Here is a 24,515-nt window from a genome sequence, read left to right on the forward strand (position 1 = left end):
AACAAAAAGGTGTTCCTATTAAAAGTACCTTGATTCAAGAAAAGGGATTGCAACTGAAGAAACTTATGAATGATGATCCAACAAAACTGCCAGCAATGTCATACGACAATTAACAATAAGTGGAGAAAAATTATCAGCCACTGTTGCTGCCACAGATGCATTCTTAGATGAGTTTGCAGACTTGATACCATCAGAAAAATCACTTGCTTCAGTACCTAGTTTATAATGCTGACAAAACACCTGAATTTCAAAGCACTCCCTACAAAACATCTCGTTTCAAAAGAAGAGTTGTGTACAACATGTTTTAAAATGAATAAATAATGCCTTCCTGTTTTAGCCTGTAGCAATGTTGTGGTAACTAACAAATTACCTCTCATGGTAACTAGAAAGCCTGCGAAACCATGAGCCCTCAAAGCCATAATTATCAAAGCTCTTCCTGTTTATTACAAAAAAAATCAAAGTAAAGCTTGGATGACTGGTGTTTTGTTTAGTGAATGGCTTTAGATACAATTTGTCCCCTGTGTTAGAAGATTCAATACAGAAAATGGACTGCCATCTCGAGCTCTACTACTTTTAACTGACAATTACTGGCAATGCTCCAGCTCATCCTTCAGAAATGCAGCTACTCAATGAGTACATCAAAGCTCTTTTTATTTTTGCCGACAAATGTAACCTCTATTTTGCAACCAATGGATCAAGGCGTGTTACAAAACCTTTAAGTTCAATAACAATAAAGAAGCTCCTACAATTTCTAAATGAAGGACGTAACTGTTCCACCTCAGAACATCTATCTACTGGCTAGCTGAGGCTTGTGACAAAATGAACAAACATTTACAACAAACATTGTGGAAGAAATTGTGGCCAAGTCTCATGTTTGAAGAAATCCCATCCATTCCATGCCCAGACAATAGTAATATCCTTCAACTTGTTCAAGAAATCCCAGTGTTCAAGAACACAGTGGAAAATTGCCTTCAAGAATGAATATGAGTCTATGACAACAATCATCAAGAAATCAGTGATGAAGCCACTGTCTCTGCAGTACAGAATCTACTGATGACAACTTTGAAGATGAAGACAGTGAAGAAGAAGACACCCCTAAACATATTGTGCAACATTCTGATGCTGCAGATGCTCTTGAATTGACATTACACTAAGTAGAACAGCACATTATTGCAGCACCAACAAATGTGATGTTTATGCGGCACTGGCTCAACATTGCATCATCATGCAGACTCACTTCTTTATGACAAAAGGAGATTACAGATTTTGCAAGTTACTATAAGTGAAAATTACAGTACTACTTCATAAACTTGTGATACAGTACTATAGTTACCACTGGAATGAACATTTCTTTTCAATAAATTGTGTTTCAATAACTGAGTTGTTCAGTGCTATATCATAATAAAATCCTTTCCTTACACTAAAAACAAGCTTTTTATTTATTTTTTCCTTCTTCTCAGTTTTTTTTCATATTCTCCAAAATTTCAGATATGCAGGGTTTGGATTATTGGGGCTCTACTGCATTATAACATACGTCTTAATGAAACAGAGAAAAATAAATAGAGACACTATGAGAATATTACTAACTGTATTACAAATGTATTAAACCACATAACACAAACAGAATTTATATTGTTGATAAATGTGTCAGACAGCTGCATTGTGCAGATAAACTAGTTGAATTTAGTACATTACCCATGGCAAATGCGCTTAGGAGTTAAACATACAGCACTAGGCCAATAAAATTTGATAAATGTTGTAAGATTATCAGCAACATTCATGCTGAAGGAAGATACATTGTCTACCACATTAATGTGATCACTTGCCAAAGGCCTGAATAATTACCTTTTGCTGTGCAAACAGCTGGGAGACAAGCAGGAATAAAGGCAGTGAGGTTCTGGAAGGTACTGGCATGGATGTAGAGCCATGCTGACTCCAGTGTTGTGACCAGCTGTGCTAGGTTTATCAGTTGAGGATTAATGGCATGAACAGTCCAACTCAGGTGATCCTACAGATTCTCGATTGAGCTTAAACGTGGGGAGTTTGATGGCCAGGGGAGTATGATAACTCATCTGTACTCTTTGAACCATGCAACATACACTGTGAGCTGTGTGACATGTTGCACTGTTCTACTGATAGGTGCCATCATGCTGAGCAAAAAAGAAACTGTTTGTAGGGGTGAACATGGTCCCCAAGGATACAAGTATGCTTGTGTTGATACATTGCGCCTTCCAGAATGATGAGATCACCCAGGGATTACCCTGCGGCCTTGACTCTTTGGACTATTCTTGCAGGCGGTTTACTTCCAGATGTTTTATGCCATGTCACCAACAGACATCTGACAAATGGAGCATAAAATGTGATTTATTTAAAAAGGTCATCACCACCACTCAGTTGCAGTATTGGCATGTAAATTCCAGCCTTTGTCGCTGATGAACAACAGTCAGCATGGGTGCACGAACCAGGTGCTTGCTGTGGATGCCCATACACAGCAACATTCCCTGAACAGTTGTTGAGGAGACACTGTTGGTGGCTCCTTGGTTTGTCTGGGTGGTCAGCTGCTCAACAGTTGCATGTCTATCTGCCCATACACATCTCCACAGTTGTTATTCACTCCTGTAATCTAAGGCCCATGGTGCACCACAGTTGCCTCAGTGCCAGTTTGGATAGTGCCATTTTGGTATGCAGGGTATACTGTAATCATGGCAGTTTACAAACTTAGCCATTTTGGAAATACTTCCATCCAGGACTAAAAGCCAATGGTCATCAGGCAAATCACCCCCTCCCAAATTCATGTCCCTATGTAACCTTCAGCTTGTGGTGCTCACCTTCGGCTTTGACAACCATGTATCACATTCCTAGCCCATGCACTGCCACCCCTCCTTCTCACACCCCCAGCTGCCAAACTGGCTGCCTCCCACCCAGGCACTAGTCACCCAACTCTGACCCCTCTCCCTGCCTGCTGCCTCTCTCACTCTATTACTCAAATCCTCCACAACCTTATCAACCTGCTGAAATGCAGCATTGTGCATCCAGCTGGTGCAATGTAGAGACATAGGTGCAGTCTGTGTGAAAAATCGACACATGGTTGTGTGTGCAGGCTGGAAAGGAGTCACAAGCATAAGGTAGACGCGATGGTCGAACGGCATCGACAAGTGTTTACCGCTCGCGCCACGTAAATCGTATTGGAAGAACAAGGAGTATTTATGTATCTTACAGTGTTTTATATCGTTGATTATTGTAACGAGAAAAAAGAAGAACAGTTGAAAAATTGTTAATTGTAATTCATGTATTGGACTTCAGAGAAGTAGGACATGTGCATAACTGATGGTGGTTATTAAGCCAACTATATTGTAAATATTATAAAATATGACCTATAAATACAGTAGCAGGTGTCATCCCTATTACTTAAAGATATGGTAACAGCTGTTATTTCATGATGTATTGAACGAGGGATGTACAGAAACTGAAAATGGAACAGTTTAATCCTTAATGATACAGATGTTTGTGCAATGAAATTCCAAACAAATAAAAACAATGTACATGTATGAAATTCTGAAGCATCCAGATAGACAATAAAACGAAGAGGCACCATCTGGTAGATTTATCTAACCCCCCCCCCCCTCCCCCCCGCTCCAGCTCTCTCACTGTTTCTGTGTGAGTCCATGGTGGCTGTTGTTGAACACTTCTGCATTCAGTAAAAGTCGACAGACTCCCAACAGATCCTCCTTAGTTACTCATAAGTTAACAACTGTACTAAAGGAGTAATCCAACAACTTGAATATAAATACAGACTTTAATCTTATGATATAGTGACTGACTTGTATTGAGTCTAATATACGAGGGCTATCCACAAAGTACATTACGTTTTAGAATTAAAAATAAATAAAGTATTGGAAATTTTTTTTATTATATACAGATGAAAGCCACACTTAAATACTACTTTTCTACATAGTTGCCATTTAAATTAAGGCACTTATCCTAGCGATGGACGAGCTTGGAAATTCCTTCGTCATAAAATTCGGCCGCCTGCGCCTTCAACCACATAATGACTGTCTTTTGGGACAGAAAAGGTGTGATTTTTGTGGATTTCCTGGAAAGAGGCACTACAATAAACTCTCAAAGGTATTGCCAAACTCTGCACAACCTCAGAAGAGCAATACAAAACAAGCGCAGGGGAAAGTTGGGCTCAAAGATCTTGCCGATTCACGACAACGCCCGGGCCCACACGGCAAATGCCACTCGTGAAGTTCTCGAATCTTTTAAGTGGGAGTTGTTTCCTCATCCGCCGTACAGTCCCAACCTGGCACCGAGCGACTTCCACTTATTCCCAGCAATGAAGAAGTGGTTGGCTATGCAGCGTTTTGACGACGATGCACAGCTTCAAGAAGAGGTAACCACGTGGTTGAAGGTGCAGGCGGCCGAATTTTACGACGAAGGAATTTCTAAGCTCGTCCATCACTACGATAAGTGCCTTAATTTAAATGGCAACTATGGAGAAAAGTAGTATTTAAGTGTGGCTTTCATCTGTATATAATAAAAAAAATTTCCAATACTTTATTTATTTTTAATTCCAAAACGTAATGTACTTTGTGGATAGCCCTCGTATTAGTGACCCAATGAGCATCCTTACAATGTACATCAATGCAGTTGACATTATTGTCCTTCAGATGTTCAGATCATCAACATTCCTTGGAGCAGCATACAGCATGGAGGTCTCTTTGCTGCACTTGTGACGATGCCAGGTGCAGCCTGACTAACCTCAGCACTGCATGAAGCCCAAAAGGAATACCTCAGACAAACACACAGAACAATAACAGAACATAATATAATGAATCAAGGATTGTAAATAGAGATAACTTTAATTCTTGAGATGATGATATCCCATTTCCCACTAACGCAAAATTTGTCACACTTGTTCATTTATTTTCTACTAAAGTACAGAAGTTTATGAGTAGTCCACTAACTTTAATGAGAATCATTACTGATAAAACCATGCAAAATTTCATATCCTCTCAACAAACACACACGTGTACTGTTACACTGAGCCAGCTGAGTGAACAATGCCTGGTCTGCAACTCTGCAGCCTGACTGGGGTGTAGGGTTTCACTGGGTGGAGTGGGAGAGGGGACAAAGAAGGCAAGGAGTGAGAGGGAGACCTGGGGAAGGGTAGCTGATGATAGATGCTTGGGACAGGAATGTGGGAGGGAGAAGCAGCATGGGAATGGGACAGGAATGTATCATTTGCACCAGTGAGGTTTTTGCAGCAGCAGCAGATGATGATGATGTGGAATAGAGGACTCGGACGGTGTGATAGAAAAAGGAAGGGAAGATTGCATTGAAGAGGTTATGGGTGCAGGATGAGTGAAGTTGGCAGAGTCAATATGAGTATTGGGCACGGGGCTACAAGAAATTGCGGCCAGGAGGCTTACGGGGATGAAATGGTATGTATCCCACGGAAGCATGGAATGAGAATGTTATGTAAAGAAATCTCTCCTGAGACCTTGGAATTTGCATACTTATGTGTCAATACATTTGCTTCCTAATCATTTTTACAATAAATAATAAGACTGAATTTAGGGTGAATTGTGAATTTCATAATCACAATACTAGAAGTAGACATAACTTCCACAGATACTATAGATCCCTGTGTAGGGTTCATAATGAAGTTTTACATTCTGCAGCAAAAGTCTACAAAAATCGCCAGCAGACATCAGGCAGGAAATTGGAAATCCTCAGTTATTAATTAAACACAGAGTGTATTATTAGTCACCCCCACAATTTATTAGAATATTTGTAGTTGAGGATGTAATTTCTGGTTACACTAATGTTAATATTGTATGGGTTTCCAACTTTTCCAGAATATAGGCAGCTGATAGTGGTCTCTGAAGTTAATAATGTTACAGAAACACGTTGTGTGAAGTGATAGATAAAAACAGCAGTTGGGTATATAAGAGTAAGAGCAGTAGTTTTCTCTTAAAAGCAATTTATTTTCTCAGTTTAAGTTATATAGAAATAATTTCCACAATTATGAGCAAGAGTAGATTAGCACTTCGTTATTTTCTGGTAGTTTCCTTTACAGAAGTAGCCCTCAGTGGCTGCTTCTGCTCTGATCCCACTGTGAGACACGATGATCAGTTCCTTCATGGAAAACGTTTGTGACTGCCTATGGAACCACAGTTGTACCCAGGTGTGCACCTCTTCATCTGAAGCAAATCAATGGCCATTGGCTCCAAAAATAAAGAAATAGCATGAGGAGAGATTGGGATTATATGTAGGATGTGTAAGGGCTTCCCAGCCACACTTCTGCAGTGTATGTGAAACAACCTAGGCAACATGTGGGTGGGCATTATCCTGCCACCAGTCAACATTCCTAAACATTGGATTTGATAGTGTGCTTGAATGTCTGCAAAGTGTCTGTGTATCAAGGTGAATGAACTGTGATGCCATGTCCCACAAAGTCAATGAACAGTAGGCCCTTAAAGTTAATGAAAAAGGTCATCATGGCTTTCCCAGAGCTGGCTTGCCTGCTGTTTGAACTATGTTGCAGAAGTTTCGCTGGGAAGCCATTACACATCCTCCATACAGTCTCAATCTCTACTCATGTGGTTTCCCTATTTCTGGAGCCCTGAAAAAAGACATTCATGGCCATCGATTTGCTTCAGATGAAGAACTGCATGCGTGGATGCAAACACTGATATTTTTCCGTGGAGGCACTGATTTGTATTTTCTCAGTGGGATAAATGTATTAACAAATATGGTGAATGGTGATTACTTCTGAAAAATAAACAGTTTATTGCTTTTTTCCATATCTCTTATTTTCATTTGACTAGTACTTATATAACTTACATCATTCTGCATTCCTAAGCTTATCCTTCATGACAGGATTTTCAGAACATCATGTGTATATGGATGGATGAATGAATACAACATTATGAAAAGGATAGATTGCTACTCACCATATAGCAGAAATGTTGAGTTGCAGATGGGCACATCAAAAAGGCTGTCAAACAAGTAAGCTTTTGGTGAAACAGGTATTCATCAGAATTACATGACGTAATTGCCTAATGCCGATGAAGGTCTTTTTTGCCAAAAGCTTACTTGTTTGACAGCCTTTCTGATTTGCCTGCCTGTGACTCAACGTCTCCGCTACATGGTAAGTAGTAATCTGTCCTTTTCTAATATTGCCTATTCCATCCTGAATTTTCCATTGGATGGATGAATGACTATTTAAAGCAGAAGTTTTGTATTATGGAAGCATAGGAGACCGAGATGATTTTCTGGCAATATAATAACTTATTGTGTTCACATATGCTGTCCTACTAATAAAATTGTGTTGAATTTGATCAGAGAGGTAGATTTCTTTATAAGAAAGGATATGACAATCTCTCTCTCTCTCTCTCTCTCTCTCTCTCTCTCTCTCTCTCTCCATTATCTTTTAATACAGGGTGATTCAAAATTCCTATTACATGTTTCTTGGGGTTGTAGAGGGGACTTAGTAAATGAAGTATAGAAGTTATGATATGGAACCCATGTCCACAAATGTAACATTTGGATGTAACGTCTATCTGAGCATTGGACCACTGCAAATCTCCCACTTCACAGTATGCACACAGTGGAGACAATGAGCTTTTACCTGTGTGCCGAAGGAGCACATGGCAAGAGCAGTGCTTCAAGTACTTGCTCTTGGGTTCCCTTCTATGTGACAAAGGATGCCATCTTCCAAGTTGAGAGCACTGTGCAACTGTGTAGCATCACAGCCAACCCTCCTACTTCCAAACATACAAATTTCTTGCAGCTGCTGTTGTGGTCAGACGAAGGCTATTATGTCATGTCATAATTACAACAGGAGCTGAAGACGGCATCCTCTTCTCAGCTTGTTTGTGTACTGTGAAGTGGGAGATTTGAAAGTGATCCAATATGCAAACTTATTTTATATCCAAACAGTACATTTACGGACATGGGTTCCTTGTCAAAACTTCATTTACTAAGTCCTCTGTATTTTTATTTTGATGATTAGTCATAGGCAATTATTAAAAGCAATTATCATTTAAATGTAATTTTGAAACATGTGAAAAGAAATCTTACCTTGAGTGTAAGAATCATCTGTACAAGGTTTGCATGTGGTGGTGGGTATGGTATTCCAAAATAAATGGTATTTCGAAAAAACAACAGGTAGCCAAATAAAAATGCGAGATTGATTAAATGGCTTGACCTATAACAAAGACAACACAAATTAATCACTAAACATTTAATATTCAAGCACTGATGACACTGTAATAACAGGGATGACAAATATAGAAAAGAAGTTAGTTACCAAAAATACGTAATATGGTTAAATAAAACCAGTGTAACAAAATGTGTAACATTATAACGCACACCTGAACGTGCCAAGTATTAGGTGCTACATGAATCACTATAAGGCAAAACAAAAACAGTGAGACAATCAACACTGAATTACTGATTATTATAAACTGCTAAAAAACAATTTTGTACCACCCTCATGACTTTGGTAGTTTGTGTGTTTTCTGGCAGAAACACCTTTTTCAATGTGTTTTTGACCACAGGAGCTTGCTCCACACATTCATCTGCACATTGGAGGAAAAAGTAAAACTGCATCCTCACCACAGTTCAGCAGAGCATACAGTATTTCCAGTCACGAAAGGAACAACATAGTGTGTGCACATTGTTCAGTCTGTCAACATCCTTGAAGGTCCATTTTAAGCTTCAACTATGTTCAAATTGCTGCTTTATGACAAGAGCAGTTGTCAATGTGCAAAGTTTTCCACAGAACTGATGTACATCACAGCAAAGTAATTTGAGCACAATAACTGAAAGTCTACACTCAACCACATGATGCCCTATTCCTACAAAATTACACTGCATGAGTACCCCTCCAGAAAATCCAGCAAACCCCGTGTGCTGCCTTTTTGGAGCCAAACAGTATGCAACTATTTCCATTAAAAACAACAGTATAGCACCTGCCTTCTCCCCAGGCACTGTACTGTGTAAAGTAGGTGGACTGGAATCTGTGACAATGGTGTCTTAACAGAAAACTGCAGAATCAGCCTGATACCTAAGAGAAATGCATGGAGGTGGTCAGCTACCAATGCATGTTTTATGCACACAGTCCCAAGATCTCAGCAAGGAGGCAGGTTAGTCATATTTGGGCCAGTATCATGGATGAATGTTGGACACCTCTCATTGGTGTCAAGAGTAAATTGAGGCTCTGCTCCACGCACGGGCCTCCAATCTATTGTCCTCCTCTACAGTCAACATTTTAGCAACGAGTTTTGTCTTCCATGATGATAATATGTAAGCATACTGTGCTCACTACATGTAACTTGCTGTGTCAACACAAGAACCTTCCTCAAACACTGGATGCTATCAGCAATACCTCCAGCACATTGAGGACAGTGAGCCAAGGGACATTCAAGCATGTTGCGATGAACGGCGTGGAGTAACACAATATCACATTGTTATTATTCTAAAGTTAAGTAACACGGCCCCCTTCCCTACTTTATCCGCTTTTCTTATGTAAACCACCAAAGTTCACTACTTTGTTACTTCTTTTACCATGGTATATCATGAGTAATCTGCTACTAAAGTAATGCAACACATATTCTCCCAACACACACTCTTGCCAGTAGTGACTGATAGGGGGACAAAAGGTTCAATGCTTTGAGAACCCAACATAATCACAGGCTATCATTATTCCAAGCAGTTTGCAGAGCACACTGGTGAGGCGAATAGCCAGTAGCAGTCTGTGTGAGACAACCATATTAACTCATCAATGTGAAGTGAAAACAGCCTCTAGCCACATATCATTGAACAACATGAGTACATGGAGTCCAAGCAACATTCAGACTTTGTATCATCTGATTATTAATTGAATAAGGGCCTGGGACTATACTGTGTGGCAAATCAATGGCCCGACAATTTCCGAACAGTGAAAGGTTCATTATATAATTTGGCATGAAGGGGATAAAGAGTACGGAGATGCCTTGAACTTGTCTTTTATGTATTCAAAAGGTGGCCAGGTAAGAAGAGGATGCTGATGCTGTTGCAAAGTGTGTTGCAAAATGTTCAGCAAAGAACTGACACATCGGTAGACGTATCACCATGATGAAAGAAACAAGTTGACATTTGGCAGCCCAAAAGACTACAGAAATTGGCTCATACATTAGCAAAGCTGCATAAACATGAGGGCGATCTGTAAAGCATGTCTCTTCAGACATAGCAGAACCCATCAGTGATCTTGAGTAACTGTTGCAATGTCTTTGATCCAATATAGCACAGGCCCATGGGGAAGGGGGCTGATAGAAAGGAGAATAACAGCTCCAATGGCATGGGTGATGGCATCGGAGAAATCTCTCACACCTTCATCGCACTTTGACAAAGAGGAGGCGAAGGAAACTCCAGAAGTATAGAATTGCCAGTTGGTTCTTTGAAGAGCCCAATGTGGTGACTGGTCTTTTGGGAGGTGACAATAAAGTGACAGGATCACCAGAAAGTGGTCTCCATCACAAAGACTGTCATGTGGCAACCACCGTAGCAAAGCCATATGATTGGAAGAAGAGATCATAAGGTAAATAGCTGAACAGGTGCCATCAGTGGTACTAAAATAAGTATGAGGAATGTCATTGAGGAGATACACATCAAGATCGAAAAGAAGCTGGTCAATCAGAAGGCTCCTACAAGATGATGTGGTACTTCCCCACAGGGGGTGGTGTGCTTTGAAATCCCTAAGTAGGAGAAAAAGGGGGGAGAGTTTGTGGATTAAGGTAGTCATCTTGAGGTATCTTACATGCCCTGCCTTGAGGTAAATAAATATTACAAATGATTATTGCTGGGGTTATTCATAATTGCACTGCTATTGGTTCCTTTGCGGTATGGAGGGGAACCCACTCACTGACTACATCTGTGCGAACCAATGCACAGACCCCTCCAAATGTTCTCTCAGGGCCAATCTGGGTTTGACACAATGAAATAACAGTGGCAGCAGCAGCAGCAGCAGGAGGAGGAGGAGGAGGAGGAGAAGTAGTAGTAGAAGAAGTAGTAGTAGCAATAGCAGTAGCAGGAATAGTAGTAGTTTTATTCACCTTTGGATCACTTTTACAAGAATATCGGACATGTCTTGGTATTCCAATTAAGAACAACAAAAATAATGTAATATATATATACACTAAGGTTTAGAATGACAAGGATGGGTCAGACTATTGGCCATGGCCTTATAATAGGAACCATCCTGCCATTTGCCTGAAATAATTTAGGGAGAACATTGAAACCACTCTGTTTAAAACAGTGCTACCTCGTTCAGTTTATCCCTGGTGTACAACAATGTTTTACAAAGAAGTTATTTAACAGTGTAAAAGGCTAATGCTACATTGTTCATTCATTTACTATTCACTGCTCACACTATACACACACTGTTTCATAACACTTCACCCACTATCAACTGATGCCAGGACCATTTTGTGTACTGCAACTTCCCATTTGCTAGCCTGGAAAACTGTGTCTGCATCCCTCTATAATGAGAGAGATCTTGAGCACAGAAAGAGTATAAGATGTTAGTATTACACATTGCATAGCTTTTGGAGTAACTTTTTCCAAAAAAGAAAATAAGGAAAAATATAGTGTGAAGGTGTTAAGTGGAATGATAAATCTCTCATTATCATTATTTGAGTTTTATATTTATTCTTTCTTGGTAAATGTACATTCAGTTGCATGGTCATGGACAGAGCTGTTTGTGTAGTAATTATCGATGTTATTTTTGGTGTGCACAGAGGGTAAACGAACTCAAATGATGTAGTTAAAATCCCCACTGTTTTGAACAGATCTTTACAATGAGGCTGACTACTATTTTGGTTATTATTCTTCTGATGTTTTCATGGAGTTTGAAAACTGTTCAGATTTTGTGCATTTGTTCTCCACAAAAGAATTCCACATATAAGAATAGTATGTAACTAAAAGACACTGACTGTTACACACTGGTGACAGAACTCCAAAGGCATAAAATGCTAATGAAATTCTATTTGCAGATATCTTCGTGTGTTCACACCACTTTACTGCAAATCATTGTTCATTCCTAGCAATTCTGTATTTGTTACACTGTTTATAGAGGTGCCATTTACATTTAATTTAACAATGTGATTTTCCTTCTTCAAATTGAAATTCATGGCATTAGCTTTCTTTACACTCTGTATAAATTTATTGCTCATTGACTACTGTAAACTGCCTTTGAGTCATTCATCTGCTTCCTCTGGCAAGGTGTTTTCCTTTTCTGTGACTATAATATTATTATCACAGAAAAGAGAAATTTTTCCCCATGGGAAAGTCACTTTTGTATATCAGGAAAATTATTGGTCCTAAACTCCTACATTAATATATTTTGGTTCTTAACATTTTACTAAAAGTTTGGACTTATTTGAGGTACTTGTTACCTCTAAGTAATCTGCTAGGTACATGCAGAACCAGTCATTAGTTACCTCTCTTATTCCTTGTGCTTCTTGTTTGTTCAACAGTACCTAAAGCCTTAGACAGATCTAAAAACATGCCTATGACACACTCCTCTTTGTCAAGTACAACTTTTGTGAATTCTGTTACGGCTGATTCTATACGTCTACAACTTTGAAAACCAAACTGTGATTCATTTAAAAGATCATGTTTATTCAAGTAACTCATTAACCTGTCATTCATAATGGATTCTATTACATTTAAGAATGGTGGCAGTAGTTGTGGACTGGTAATTTCTCTGTCTTCTGCATTACCTTTTTATAGTGGAGGTAAAACTCTTGCCTATTTTAAATACTCTGGACATTTCCCTGATGTGTACAATTTATCTAATATGTTTGTAAGGGAACTTGTACACTCTCTATGCACTGTTTTAGTTCACACATTGGTACTTCATCTACGTCTACTGACTCCAAGACTCCAATTTTTTTTAGATTTTGTACAGTTCTACTGATTTCATTCTCTGTGGTTGGTAATAACATCATTGTACTTAATGTACAATTATTTACATATGTTATATTTATTTTTGGGAATTTTTTTTTTATAACCTCTCTGCTGTACTTGAAACGTGGCCATTCACATTGTTAAATGATGTAGAGCATTTATTACTTTATCACCTTCACTTATTAGTGTTTGTTGTGCACAGAAACCTTTTGATATTTGGAGAATAGTTAACAGTGAAATGTGTTTCTTTGACAGTAACATAGATCGCAGAACAGGAGTAAACTATTTGTTGTGGTTATGGCAGGTGACATTAGTATCCATTGCAGATCCATTGAATCGTCACGTTAAGAGTGTCCGGGGTAGATGTGAAGTGTCCAGGATGACAGATCACACCCCAAGATTGTTGTTTGTTACTGGTGGGATTTAAAGAACAACAGTGAACTCTGGTTCAGAGTCTGATGGTGTGGGGGCAACAAGCACCTGGTACCAACAATCCATGGCTCCCTGTCACCACTGCACATCGGATGAGGATGCAGCTTCTCCAGCTGAGTAAACAGAGTTGAGGTTCCTGCAGGAACCATGAGGGGTGAAGACCAATTCGTCCCATGGTCTAAGTCACTTGCGTGCCTACCAGAGGTTGACGTCAAAAGAGGAATTATTCCAGGGTACTGCTGACAACCTGATTACAGTAATACGAAAGATTGATATCACCAAGACAGGATACAAATAATCAGACTTTTTCCAGGTATCAAACTATGAGAGGCTATCAGAGACCACCAGTTACTAGATTTTGCATTCTTTAGTTAGAGTAACACACTTCAGGAATTGGGGAGGATGTCAATTTCTGCAATTGACTCAGGAAGGTGGACATGCACAAGGTGAGTTTTTGTGATGTTGCCGACTACAGTCTCCACAAACTGGGTTGTATGTACACTGGGAAGAAATACACTAGATCCATTGGCATTTAAAGCACTGCATCAAGGGTGGGTAAAATATGACTGCACATCACAGCAATAAACCATGGTTTTGACTTTCTCTAGAAGCAAATTCTACTCAAACGCAAGGATGAATACCCCACTGTCAAACTTGTTCCAGGCAGGCCACGCTGTACACTATATTCAAAATGGATCCCATGCCTCTCCAAGGTTCACATAGTTCTTCATCCAACTGTAGTGTTAAGTCCTGGTGAGAAATGATACCATGTACCACTTTTAGACTATTATGGGGTATTACAGAAACAGTTACATCATTGAATTTTTTATAAGACAGTAAAGCCTAGGGCTGGGCAGGATTCGCCACTGTAATTGAAATGGAACCACTTTGTTTTTACTAAGGAAAGAGATTTCTCCAAATACATTTTTAGTCCAGAATGAGATTTTCACTCTGCAGCGGAGTGTGCGCTGATATGAAACTTCCTGGCAGATTAAAACTGTGTGCCCGACCGAGACTCGAACTCGGGACCTTTGCCTTTCGCGGGCAAGTGCTCTACCAACTGAGCTACCGAAGCACGACTCACGCCCGGTCCTCACAGCTTTACTTCTGCCAGTATCTCGTCTCCTACCTTCCAAACTTTACATAAGCTCTCCTGCGAACCATGCAGAACTAGCACTCCTGAAAGAAAGGATATTGCGGAGACATGGCTTAGCCACAGCCTGGAGGATGTTTCCAGAATGAGATTTTCACTCTGCAGCGGAGTGTGCGCTGATATGAAACTTCCTGGCAGATTAAAACTGTGTGCCCGACCGAGACTCGAACTCGGGACCTTTGCCTTTCGCGGGCAAGTGCTCTATTAACTGAGCTACCGAAGCACGACTCACGCCCGGTCCTCACAGCTTTACTTCTGTCAGTATCTCGTCTCCTACCTTCCAAACTTTACAGAAGCTCTCCTGCGAGTCTCGGTCGGGCACACAGTTTTAACTACTTAAACCTAACTAACCTAAGGACGTCACACACATCCATGCCCGAGGCAGGATTCGAACCTGCGACCGTAGTAGTCGCATGGTTCCGGACTGCGCGCCTAGAACCGCACACAGTTTTAATCTGCCAGGAAGTTTCATATCAGCGCACACTCCACTGCAGGGTGAAAATCTCATTCTGGAAACATCCCACAGGCTGTGGCTAAGCCATGTCTCCGCAATATCCTTTCTTTCAGGAGTGCTAGTTCTGCATGGTTCGCAGGAGAGCTTCTGTAAAGTTTGGAAGGTAGGAGACGAGATACTGACAGAAGTAAAGCTGTGAGGACCGGGCGTGAGTCGTGCTTCGGTAGCTCAGTTGGTAGAGCACTTGCCCGCGAAAGACAAAGGTCCCGAGTTCGAGTCTCGGTCGGGCACACAGTTTTAATCTGCCAGGAAGTTTCACATTTTTAGTATTCTCCACAAAGAATATTATTGACTTAGCAGAGAGACGAGGCTTTCTGTCTGTCCAGGTGCAGACCAGGAACTCAGGGGAGGAAGTTTCTGCAAACTACTTCATTTTGCTTTGCTACCATGGTGTGGCCATGTAGGGAAAGTTGCTAGGGACATAACAATCCACACTGAAGAATTCTGGTCTGTCTGAAGAGACTGCCAGAGCCTCACACATACAGCTATTAGTTTAGGTCCTTTTAGGGTGCCAGACATCTGACTATACTAAATGGGGGCTCTCCCCATGGTTGCCATCCAGCCATCTGGCTTGATGGCCCTGTGCCCCCAGTGGACAGTGGACTTGATCTGTTGGTGGTGGGGAGAAAACAGCTCAGGTGTAAACAATGCATTCCCTGCTTAGTCAATGGGTTACAAGCGTATGGGTGCCTGACAACCACACTGGGTACTGGATACCTTTCCCTGCACGATCCACATTTCTGTAATTTTTTTTTTTTTTTGATGAGTTGGAGTTCAAATCCAGACGTGGAAACCAAACATAAGTTAACCAAAGTAGGTGGTATAAAATAACAAAACAAAGTGGGAAAAGTCATACTTGATGTTATACAAGCAAGCTATGTTGTCAGCAAGGAATCTGTCATAGAGACAAAGTCTAAGGAAAGATATAATCAGAAAAGGTTGCAGCACAGAAAAGAAGCAGTACTGCAATGGGTTGGAGGCCATAGAGACAAAGTCTAAGGAAAGATATAATCAGAAAAGGTTGCAGCACAGAAAAGAAGCAGTACTGCAATGGGTTGGAGGCCAATGCTCACCACACGAGTGCACACAATAGAAGTGTGAGCCCTGTCAGTTGATAAGGTCCTGATGCACCATCCTGTGAAAACAACGGGTCGTCATTAATGTCTGAGATGAGATTATGCATCACTATTTCATGTCACTATGCAAATCGATAGAAATACAGACCAGCATTGTCTGTAACTTCAGAAGGTAAAGAAATGGTTGTTTGCAACAAATTAAACGTAAAATTGATTAACTCAACTCTTTTTTATCTTAACATTCAATAATTCTCGCAGTTAATGAGGGTTTTCCCAAATAATGTATTTCCTTAATTAATACTGTAAGTCTATTAAAATACTATAATAATACAACAGTGTTAAATATAGCACTGCATTATTTTGTTATGTAGTCATTACTGTTGTATGAGCCTTAGCAGAGTTGTAGTAATACAATAAGCACAACCACTTATTTGAAATAATTATTAGTCTGACAATGACATCACACTTCCCAAAAGTACAAGTCTCAACAGCTTCAAGTTGTTCACTAGCTAAGAGAAATCTCCACAACAGAGTCCTGACTGACACCTAACCTAACACTGAACTATTGTGAATTTCTCAAGTCCAGCCACAGGTTACCATGACCACACCAGTTACCATCACAATCCCAAGACATTGTTGTTGTTTTTGTTGCTGTAGTCTTCAGGCCAGAGACTGATTTGATGCAGCTCTCCATGCTACTCTATTCTGTGCAAGCTTCTTCATCTCCAAGAACCTACTGCAACCTACATCTTTCTGAGTCTGCTTAGTGTATTCATCTCTTGGTCTCTCTCTATGATTTTTACTCTCCACACTGCCCTCTAATACTAAATTGGTGATCCCTTGAGACCTCAGAACATGTACTACCAACCGATCCCTTCTTCTAGCCAAGTTGTGCCACAAATTTCTCTTCTCCCCAATTCTATTCAGTACCTCCTCATGCAATGGCAAGATGGCGTCGCGTGTAGAAGTGTGTATAAATAGTTCCACGGTAAACAGTTACATATCGAGTATAAATTGTATAAAGTGTAATAACTACATCGTGAAAGGTATCAGGTTATGTGCAGTGTCGCAAAAATGGATTCATGCAAAGTGTTTCGCGGGAACGGAAGAATGGGACGCGAAATGTGACTGTGGCATGGAATGCTGCGATCTGCTAACGCTAGCTTTGTCAAGATACGATAACTGCATAGAAGAAAGTGTTACTGCATCGCTTCAGCAAGACCTTGTGCTTGCAAATCGTTACGTAAATAAGTTAGAGGAACTGATAAAGCAACGGAATTATGACGATTTAAAAAACGAGTGTAATGAAAACATATCGGCAATTTTCATTTCGAACAAAACTTCTGCTAGTAGTAAACGAAATCTTTCTGACTGACGGTATGAAATCGTCAGTAAATAGAGTGCAAAGAAAAACAGGTAATAAAGACACGACAGGACGAAATGTGAACTCAAAAAATAAGACAAGTGAAAGTGAATCTAGATCGTCTGTGTGTTCTAACGAGAGAAATGTTTCTTCAAAGTGTACTATAAAAACGACGGAAGAAGGGCACCTGGAGAACAACAAATATCAAGTCTGTGTATTAGGTGATAGTCATGCAAAGGGTGTGGCACAAATAATAAATGATCGGCAATCCCAATTCAGAGTAACAGCCATTGTCAAACCTGGTGCTCCCCTTAATTAAATAGTAAATAATTGTGAAAACTTACTTAAGACTGGAACATGCTGTGTACTAATAGGTGGAGCAAATGAGATATACAAAAATGAAAGCCAACTAGCGACAAGGGCACTTCAAACAACTCTAAAAAAGCTGTCAGATCTAAATTTAAAGGTTCTCGTTGTAAGTGTGCCACATAGACATGATCTAATGGAGGAATAATGTGTAAACAAAGAAATAAAGTCAACAAATAATAAATTCAGGAAGATCTGCTGTGCTTTTAAGTGTGCAACATTTGTGGATGCAAACAGCTCAGTGAGAAATCATTTCACGAGGCATGGACAGCACAGGAACTATTATGGAAAAAAGATGATGGGTGAAAAGATACTAGAACAAATAAACCGTATAACAGTAGAAAAGTTCCCTAAAATCCCACTCCAAATGAGGGCAGAAGCAGAAGAAATGAAAACCTTAACAAGAGCAACATTTGCTGAAGCACTAAAAACATCAACATCTGCTGTAGTAAATATTAAAATGTCATCAGCTGTCACAGCTAGTATAAACAATCAATCAGCATCATCCACTTCAAGTAGGAAAAGAAACAGAAACAAGAAAACCTGTGGTACAACAGGATTTTTGGTATCCAGCCATAATGAAAACTCCAAGATAACAGTGTTAAACGAAAGGAAAAATACCATCGGTGCTCACTCCCCTGTTCTAAAGATTATGACTCTAAATGTGCAGTGCCTCAAGAACAAATATTGTGAACTTGAAATATTAGTAAGTAACACCAAACCTGATGTCTTGTGTATTACTGAACATTGGTGTAAGGACCAAGAAATAAGTAGTATTCATATTAATCCATTTAAACTGGCAAATCATTATAGTAGGAAAATTGCAAAAGGTGGTGGAGTTGGTATTTACCTTAGACAAGAGTTAGAATTTAAAAAGAGATGTGAAGCAGAGAACTTAAGTATTGAAAAGTTTTTTGAAGCAGGTGCAGTCCAGCTATATGGTCTGATGAAAAAAGTCATAGTCATAACAGTGTATAGGTCACCATGTGGAAACATAGAAGTCCTTTTTGATAAATTAGAATTTTTGCTAAATACTATTTACAAAAAAGAAACTGTGATTATTCTTTGTGGTGATTTCAATATTAATCTTCTAGTTGAAAGTCAACAAAAAAGGCAATTTTTGGACATATTAAAGAGTTTCAACATGTCACCACACATAAACAATTCATCTAGTATAACAAACACATCTAATAGCCTCATAGATAACATTTTCTCAAATATGTCAGCAACTGACATAGAGGTAACAAACATAGATGTAGGATTGTCTGACCACAATGATCTCACAATTGAAATCCCTTTAAACTCAAAGGAAGATAAAAGTGTAAATAATATTTACAAAAGAAACTTCTCTGTGGACAGCTGCTATCAGTTCATAAGTATCTTACAAAATGAAAATTGGTTAGATGTTATGAAACAGTCAAGTACAGATGAAGCATATAGTATATTTGCATCGATTTATATGATGAACTTTGAAATGTGGTTTCCAAAGAAACTGACCAGAATCAAGTCTACTGGACACATAAAGTCAAGTTCTTGGATGACTCTTGGCATTAAGAAATCATGTGAAAACATGAAAAAACTGAATTCAGAGTTGAGGGAATGTACAGATACCGATTTTATCGAATATGTAAAGAGGTATAGGAAAATATATCGCAGAGAAATTGCAAATGCAAAGTTATTAAGTAATAATATGGAAATAAAACAGTCCAGAAATAAAACTAAAATAGCATGGGAAATTGTGAGAAAAGAAACCGGGGTACCTATCAAAGACAAGGAAATTATTCTAAAAGATGAGGAGAATAAAATGGTAGATAAATATGCCATTCCTAATTATATAAATAATTACTTTTTAAATGTACCCCAGACATTAAGCAGGAATTTTGGGGAGCAGATTAAGATGGAAGCAACCAAGGCAGCCAGCAGTATGATGGCAGTTCCAACAAATGAAAAGGAAGTTTTAAGTGATTAAAAGTCTCAAGTCCAAGATGTCAGCTGGAGTAGATGAGGTGCCAATAACATTAGTAAAGAAAACAGCTAATCAGATAGCGAAACCATTAGCGCACATAGCAAACTTGTCAATGGCTGAGGGCGTGTTTCCACAAAAACTGAAAATTTCTAAAGTCATTCTCCTGTTGAAAAAGAGTGATAAACTTAAAATAGAAAACTAAAGACCTGTCTCACTCCTCCCAACTTTCTCTAAAGTTTTAGAGATACTACTGCCGGCCGCGGTGGTCTCGCGGTTCTAGGCACGCAGTCCGGAACCGTGCGACTGCTACGGTCGCAGGTTCGAATCCTGCCTCGGGCATGGATGTGTGTGATGTCCTTAGGTTAGTTAGGTTTAAGTAGTTCTAAGTTCTAGGGGACTGATGACCACAGCAGTTGAGTCCCATAGTGCTCAGAGCCATTTGAACCATTAGATACTAATGAAATATAGAGTCACACATTATCTTAATATGCACAATCTGATAAACAGTAATCAGCATGGATTTCAAGCTGGAAGAAGTACCGAAACAGCTGTACTAGAATACATAAAAGAAATACTCACTAAATTGGAAGAGGGAAAAAGTGTAGTTGGGATAAATCTAGATTTGTCAAAAGCCTTTGACACTGTTGACTACAGCGTATTTTTGAAAAAGCCTGAAGCTATAGGTATCAGAGGACCGGTAAAAAAGTGGTTTGAGTCTTATCTGGAAAAGAGGATGCAGGTGGTTGAAATTACAGCACCAAATATTAATCAAAAAATTAAACTAAGATCAGATCCAAGGGAGGTCACAGTAGGAGTACCCCAAGGAAATGTATTAGGCCCCTTGCTGTTCCTCATTTACATTAATGATATTCAGGTGTCAGAGAGAAAAGCTAGAATCATGTTATTTGCTGATGATACTAGTTTAATAGTTAGTGATATGAAGCAGTCATTGCACAGTACTGTGGACCATGTCCTACAAGATATACAAAAATGGTTTAGTGCTAACAAGCTAACACTGAATGCAAAAAAAAAAAAAAAAAAAAAAACTAATTATGTGCAATATGGAAAAATAAGTGAACAGGACGACCTAAATCCCACCATGGAGGGCAAACAACTTGAAAGAGTACAGTGTGCAAAATTCCTGGGTATGCACATTGATGAGAAGATTAATTGGAAGGACCATGTGGTGAGCTTAGCACTAAAACTAAATTCAGCATGTTTTGTGCTTAGAATAATTTCAAGAGTTTGTAGTAATGACTGTACCAGATTAGTATATTTTGGCTATTTTCAGTCTATTGCATCCTATGGGATAGTATTCTGGGGAAAAACAAATTGTCGTCTAAATGAGATTTTCAAATTACAAAAACGTGCTATTCGGATAATGACCCACAGCCCACCTCAAACACATTGTAGGCCCCTTTTTAAAGCATTGAAAATTTTAACAATTCCATCATTATCCATTCTGAAATGTCTGTTGGTGATCAAAAGAAATCAGGACAAAATGAAAACCAATACAAACTTCAATAATTACGATACACGGCAATGTAAAGATCTCCACATACAAGCTGTAACAAGGACCCGAAGCCAGAAACATGTATGTACTCAAGGCATCAAACTTTTTAATGCACTACCAAAACATATCAAAAAGCTGGAAAATGAGGATAAATTTAGAACTGTTATAAAGAACCACATGCTTGACAAATGTTATTACAGCATAAGTGAATATCTCTGCGCAACTGTATAACAATATATGTTTAAGTTAATGTGACAAATGAAATTACATCAGTGCATAAGAAATTATGTTATAAAAACACTTATTAGTTGTATATTGTATTAAAAATAAGATAGATTAATATGAATTCAGCACAGATACAAATTTTGTAAAAATATTATATAGTTGTTAAAATGTACTCTGACAAATCCTATATCGCAAATGTGATCATTGGGATGATAATAAATAAATTGTGTGATCTACGCATCTGATCTTCAGCATTCTTCTGTAGCACCACAGTTTGAAAGTTTCTATTCTCTTCCTGTCTAAACTATTAATTGTCCATGTTTCACTTCCATACATGGCTACACCTCACACGAATACTTTCAGAAAAGACTTCCTGACACTTAAATCTATACTCAATGTTAACAAATTTCTCTTCTTCAGGAACACTTTCCTCGCCATTGTCAGTCTGCATTTTATATCCTTTCTACTTCGCCATCACCAGTTATTTTGCTCCCCAAATAGCAAAACTGATCTACTACTTTAAGCGTCTCATTTCCTAACATAATTCCCTCAGCATTACCTGATTTAATTCTACTACATTCCATTATCCTTGTTTTACTGTTGTTGATGTTCATCTTATTATCTACCTTTTAAGACATTGTCCATTCCATTCAACTGCTCTTTCAGGTCCTTTACTGTCTCTGACAGAATTATAATGTCATCGGCAAACCTCAAAGTTTTTATTCCTTCTCCAGGGATTTTAATTCCTACTCCAAATTTTTCTTTTGTATCCTTTACTGCTTGCTCAATATATAGATTGAATAACATCGTAACATCGGGGATAGGCTACAAACCTGTCTCACTCCCTTCCCAGCCACTGCTTCCCTTTCATGCCTCTTGACTCTTATAACTGCCATATGATTTCTGTACAAATTGTAAATAGCCTTTCGCTCCCTGTTTTTTACCCGTCACCTTCAGAATTCGAAAGAGAGTATTCCAGTCAACATTGTCCAAAGCTTTCTTTAAGTCTACAAATGCTAGAAACATAGGTTCGCCTTTCCTTAATCTATCTTCTAAGATAAGTCATAGGGTCAGTATTGCCTCATGTGTTCCAACATTTCTACGGAATCCAAACTGATATTCTCCGAGGCTGGCTTCTATCAGTTTTTCCATTGGTCTGTAAAGAATTCGCATTAGTATTTTGCACCTGTGACTTATTAAACTGATAGCTTGGTAATTTTCACACCTGTCAGCACCTGCTTTCTTTGGGACTGGAATTATTATCTTCTTCTTGAAGTTGGAGGGTATTTTGACTGTCTCATACACCTTGCTCACCGGATGGTAGTTTTGTCATGGATGGCTGTTCCAAGGCTATTAGTAGTTATAAAGGAATGTTGTCTACTCCTGGGGCCTTGTTTTGTCTTTGGTCTCTCAGTGCTCTATCAAACTCCTCGCGCAAAATCATATCTCCCATTTCATCTTCATCTACGTCCTCTTCCATCTTCATAATATTGCCCTTAACTACATCGCCCTTGCATAAACCCTCTATATACTCCTTCCCACCTTTCTGCCTTCCCTTCTTTGCTTAGAACTGGTTATCCACCTGAGATCTTGATATTCACACAAGCAGTTGTCTTTTCTCCAAAGGTCTCTTTAATTTTCCTGTAGGCAGTATCTATCTTATCCCTAGTGATATATGCTCTACATCCTTACATTTGTCCTCTAGCCATTCCCGTTTAGCCATTTTATCCTTCCTCTCAATCTCATTTTTAAGACTTTTGTGTTCCTTTTTGCCTGCTTCATTTATTGTATTTTTATTATTCTCCTTTTATCAATAAAATTAAATATCTCTTCTGTTACCCAAGGATTTCTACTAGCCCTTGTTTTTTTATCTACTTTATCCTCTTCTGCCTTCACTATTTCATCTCTCAAAGCTACCCACTCTTCTTCTACTTATTTCTTTCCCCCATTCTTGTCAATTGTTCCCTAATGCTCTCTCTGAAACTCTCTACAACCTCTGGTTCTTTCAGTTTATCCAGGTCCCATCTCCTTAAATTCCCACCTTTTTGCATTTTCTTCAGTTTTAGTCTACAGTTCATAACCAATAGATTGTGGCCACAGTCCATATCTGCTCCTGGAAATGTCTTACAATTTAAAACCTGGTTTTCAATCTCTGTCTTACCGTTATATAATCTATCTGAAACCTTCCAGTGTCCCCAGGCCTCTTCCAAGACACAGTAGCCTCAGAATCAAACAAATGTAGGTGCAGTGTGTCACGTGAATGACAAGACCCCAGTACTTGCGTGGAGTTTCTTAAATAACTAAGTAGTCCAACCACTTAGCAAATTATAAAAATTGTCCATCATTCAAAATTAGCAAACAATTAATATACATTATATATACCAAAAAATGTGGATTTAATCCAGTCATTCTTAGACAACACATATGCTTGTATGCCTCCTGTAGTCCTTGTTAACAATAAAAATCGTGAATGGCATTTACACATGAGATAGTTTACACAAAGAAAACACATACAAACATAAAAATATATTTATATGAGTAACATACAAGTGTTTGCAGTTGCCTTTTATGATGATGTTGTTATTAATTACATTACCCACATCAATCCTTAATGGTTATTCACTTATATTATTGCTGTTTTAATTAAACTGCATTTTTCACTAAACATAAGTTAACATAAGGTATTCTACATGCATGGGATACAGAAATATGTGGGTTTGCATTTTCCAGTCACATTAATGTGATCACTTGTCAAAAGCTTGAAGAATCACCTTTTACAGAGTGGACACTGCCACACATGCAGGAAGTGTTACTCAGATTCTGGAAGGTACTGACAGATATGTGGAGCCATGCCAGCTCCAGCACTGTCATCAGCTGTGCTAGATTTCTCAGCTGAAGATCCATGGCGCAAATGCCTGAGGTGGTCACGCAGATTTTCAATTGGGTTTAA

At 38.9% G+C, this 24,515-nt stretch overlaps 1 protein-coding gene across 1 annotated transcript in view; it reads right to left on the reverse strand.

The window, feature by feature from the left end:
• Positions 1-24,515, reverse strand: part of LOC126236307 (lysophospholipid acyltransferase 7) — a 146,801-nt gene that overhangs the window by 102,173 nt on the left and 20,113 nt on the right. The window contains exon 2 of the mRNA XM_049945517.1: positions 8,089-8,215. Within this exon, the coding sequence (XP_049801474.1) occupies positions 8,089-8,215 (127 nt within the window). The remainder of the gene's footprint in view (positions 1-8,088; positions 8,216-24,515) is intronic.

The sequence above is a fragment of the Schistocerca nitens genome, chromosome 2 (genome assembly GCF_023898315.1).
Source record: "Schistocerca nitens isolate TAMUIC-IGC-003100 chromosome 2, iqSchNite1.1, whole genome shotgun sequence".
Classification (NCBI taxonomy): domain Eukaryota; kingdom Metazoa; phylum Arthropoda; class Insecta; order Orthoptera; family Acrididae; genus Schistocerca; species Schistocerca nitens.